Raw genomic sequence first — 4,096 nt, forward strand, 5'->3', positions numbered from 1 at the left:
CGGAACATAGTTTAAGTATCCATATGGAAAAAAATAGTGTTTCATCGATTAGTGAAAATGAACCGAATAACCAGTAAAGCATTTCATTAATAATTTACTTATGTATTCAATAAAAACTTCAATTTTCTAGAGAATTAAGTGGTAGAAGAATTGTCAATATATCACATTTAATTCAACAAATTCAAAAGCGTCATGGTGGCCCATATGATTGCTCGTTTGTCGACATGGAATATGAGTCAGAGGTGATCTATGGCTTTTCATCAGTTATCACATTCAAATGTAAAGTTTGTAACATAAAAACTAAATTACATACAGAGGATATGAAACAGTCGGAGATGCGAATAAATAAAGCTGTCGTAAATGCTTGTCATGCAATTGGAATTGGTCATACTCAGCTACAAGAATTCGCGGGATTTCTCGACTTGCCTGTTTTGTGTAGTAGAGGTTTTTTGAATATTCAAACTGAGGTAGCCGAAGTAGTTCATGCTACTGCATGGGATGAAATGAAGAAAGCCGGCGACGAAGAAAGAAAATTAGCATTTGAATCTGGTGACGTAGATATCGATGGCACGCCAGTTATTACTGTTGTCACTGATGGCCAATGGTCCAAGCGAAGCTACAAGACCAAATATGACGCATTATCTGGAGCAGTAAGTCCCTACAAGAACATTATATATTTCTTCTGCTTGTTACACAACTCACTAATATATTTTTTTTAATTTGTTAATAATATTGTCATTTGAATGATAGTTATACATTTATACATTAATTAATGTATAATTAATGGTTGTTTTTAAGACAGTATTAAGTTTAAAATACCAACTTTTTATGTCGCCTCTAAAAATCAAAAATATTTTTACATCAAATGGTTGTAATAAAAAATTTAAATAAAATTATTAAAATAATTCTAACGTTTTGTTTACACGTAGGCAACAATAATTGGACTAAAAACTCAAAAAGTTTTATTTGTTGGAATACGTAACAAATATTGTATAATTTGTCAAAGGGCTTCAAGTATGAAAATTAAAAATGTACCAGATCACAAATGTTTTCTTAACTGGAAAAAAGCTTCAACATGCATGGAAGCAGATTGCATTCTGGAAGGATTTTCTAAAAGCATCGAAATGCATGGTCTTAAATATAACTGTTTGATTGGTAATTAATAAATTATATACAAGTACTAAATTATTATTATTGTGTTATTACATTGATAATAAAAATATATTGCTTGATAGGTGATGGCGATAGTAGTGTAACTAAACGATTGGTAGAAAGTCGACCATATGGCATTGAATTCAATATTAAAAAAATTGAATGTAAAAATCACCTTTTGAGAAACTATACTTCAAAACTTACAGCTATGGCCAGAAACACAAAGTATCCACTTCGTGTTCGCAAGTTCATATTGTCAAATATTCTGCGGTTTAGAAGTGATGTTCAAAAAGCTGCCCTTCATTGGAGAAAAGAAGCAGGACTAACCAAATTACAAAAAATTAAAGGTATCAATTTATAATATTATTTTACTCAGTCAGAGAATCAGATTCTTTATTACATTTTATTTTGAATAACATGATGTTCAGTTTAATTTTACATGTACCATTAACTTGATACATTTTAAGTTTTAATAAATGTATATTATTTTAGGTCTTAAGAACGACTTAATTAATGCACCCTATCATAGACTTGGCCAACATACAAAATGCAGTTCATACTTTTGTACTGGATCAAAAGAAACAACTATAAATTTAGTTCCAGAGGCGGAAACTGGAGAGATGATGAGAGAAATATTAAATATTTCTTCTAGACTCGTTTCTCATTCAGAAAGTTTATTAGAAAACAAGACCTCTAATATTTGTGAACAATTTAATTCTTTGATTAATAAACACGTAGGAGGTAAGAGATTGAACTTTTGTGGAAGAGGCAATTATAATACGAGGGTAGAGGCAGCTGTTGTGGCATTCAACTCCAAAGAATATTTAAGACAAATACATAAAAAAACAAGTAACTGCAGTCCAGGTAAAATATATAGTTCTAAAATTATAATTATAATTTTAGAATTTTTAAAAATTAAAAAATACAGAAATTATTTATTTTTTAATTATTTCACATTCTTATTATTATAGGAAAATTCGGTAAAAAGTTTTTATTGAATCACGAAAGAATAAAGTGCAATACTAGTAGAAGACGACAATTATTCCCCGATAAGAGAAAATGCAAAAAACCTAAATCAAATGGTGCGGATGAAGACTATGGACTAGCAGAACCGCTTATAGAAATATTTTCACCGGAAGAAATTGAGATGAAAAAAAATAATTTTTTGGAATCTTTAGGTCAAGCTGATGTTAAAAAAATTGAAATTGAAACGAGAGATCAGAGCAACAATGCAATGTGGTACAGTGAACGAAAGAAACGCTTGACTGCCTCTAATTATGGTCAGATATGTAAGATGCGATCCAACACAAGCTGTAGAAATGTAGTTTATAATATTTTATACGCACCTGATGTTCAGTCAAAAGCATTGCAGCATGGAAAAATAATGGAAGCTAAAGCTCGACAAGAAGTTGAGCGGTTATTAAATAAAATTGTCAACAATAGTGGTTTGGTAGTAGATCCAGATTTTCCATATTTAGCCGCTAGTCCAGGTAATTAAATCGAATGTTTTATTTGTTTTATGTTAGATTACTATAAAACGACAACATTTTTTTTTAATAATTCATTTTAACTTGTATAAGATAAATTTATAGCTAAAACTGGGCATATAACGCGCTGATATTTACATCGTACATACACTTTATTCTAAGTATTAAAAATTTAATTTTAACTAGCGTAAAAATCAATGACATAAAGAAATTATTATTGTGTTATATTACTATATTACCTACTATACTACGTTTGTCTAGACGGTGTAATAGAAGAAAATTATTTGGTGGAAATTAAATGTCCGTATTCTGCTCGTGACTCGAGTAGTGCTGTAGAAGCAGTAGAAAATAAACTAGTAAGTATCAATTTAATTAAGTAATATTAAAAATAAATATTTATTTTTAAAAACTATACAAATTTTATTTTTAGTTACAATATTGCAAGTTTGAAAGTGCTAAATTAAAGTTAAAAGAAAACCATGTGTACTTTTATCAAATAATGGGTCAATTACACTCTACACGTAGAGAGAAATGTTTTTTTGTAATTTATACTAACAAATGGATAAATATAGAGGAGATATACTACAATCAAACATTTTGGAACGAAAAAATGTCAAACCAACTTAGAATGTAAACCAATCAATTAATAATATATATTGTTAAAAATATAAATAAAAAGTCACTAATATTTTACTTTCATAGGTTTTACATGGAGTGTTTACTACCAGAGATTGTAGATCCCCAGTTCCCAAAGAGATTGCTCAAATCAGATATAAAAGAACCAAAAAAAATATCAAAAAACACAAGAAAAAATTAATATATATAAAATAATTAAAAATTTGTTTGATTAATTATTTTTCTTTTTTTTCCTTCGACTCTATAATGACTTTTTTCAAGGTAAAACCACACTGCACTAAAATCTAACATATGACTGTAAATTTAAGGTGATTGTGTCATGGATAGTGACACTGCATTAAAAGATAAAAAAACTTTTATTCTCTATTCTCGGTCGAAAAGAATCGATTTATAATCAGTAAAAATTTTAATAATTAGTTCCCCAACAATTTCAATAATATTCGATGTTTTAACTTAACTAAGTACTAACTACATACATGTTACTAGATATTATTATTATATATTTCACATAACACGATAAATTATATAAAATTAATTTTTTCATTGTTGTGAATAAATTATTAACTACAAATGTGATACTCATAACATTTTAACGTTTAATAAGCGGTAGCATTTGAAATAATATCATATTATAATCTTATGATATTTTATTATAATTACATATTCATTTTGTTTTATTTTATGAGAGCTTTATCGCCTTTATCAATGAAAATAATATGTAACGCACAGCACAACAGTCAATAGTAGAATGATGTGCTGCTCCAAAATAATATTAGGCGGCCGTACAGGTGTGCGCGTGCTATATGGAATGATGGACAGGG

The 4,096-nt window shown here is 28.4% G+C and overlaps 1 protein-coding gene across 1 annotated transcript; it reads left to right on the top strand.

Annotated features, from left to right (window-relative positions):
- Positions 1-3,691, top strand: LOC126905245 (uncharacterized). Its single transcript, XM_050684770.1, has 9 exons — positions 1-73; positions 131-650; positions 930-1,155; positions 1,236-1,499; positions 1,645-2,016; positions 2,124-2,642; positions 2,901-2,995; positions 3,070-3,269; positions 3,342-3,691. Exons 1-9 carry the CDS (start codon positions 24-26, stop codon positions 3,454-3,456), a joined length of 2,361 nt encoding a protein of 786 aa, XP_050540727.1. The 5' UTR covers positions 1-23; the 3' UTR covers positions 3,457-3,691.
- The last annotated feature ends 405 nt before the right edge of the window (positions 3,692-4,096 follow it).

Source organism: Daktulosphaira vitifoliae, unplaced genomic scaffold (genome assembly GCF_025091365.1).
Source record: "Daktulosphaira vitifoliae isolate Bord-2020 unplaced genomic scaffold, ASM2509136v1 Scaffold_4, whole genome shotgun sequence".
Lineage (NCBI taxonomy): Eukaryota > Metazoa > Arthropoda > Insecta > Hemiptera > Phylloxeridae > Daktulosphaira > Daktulosphaira vitifoliae.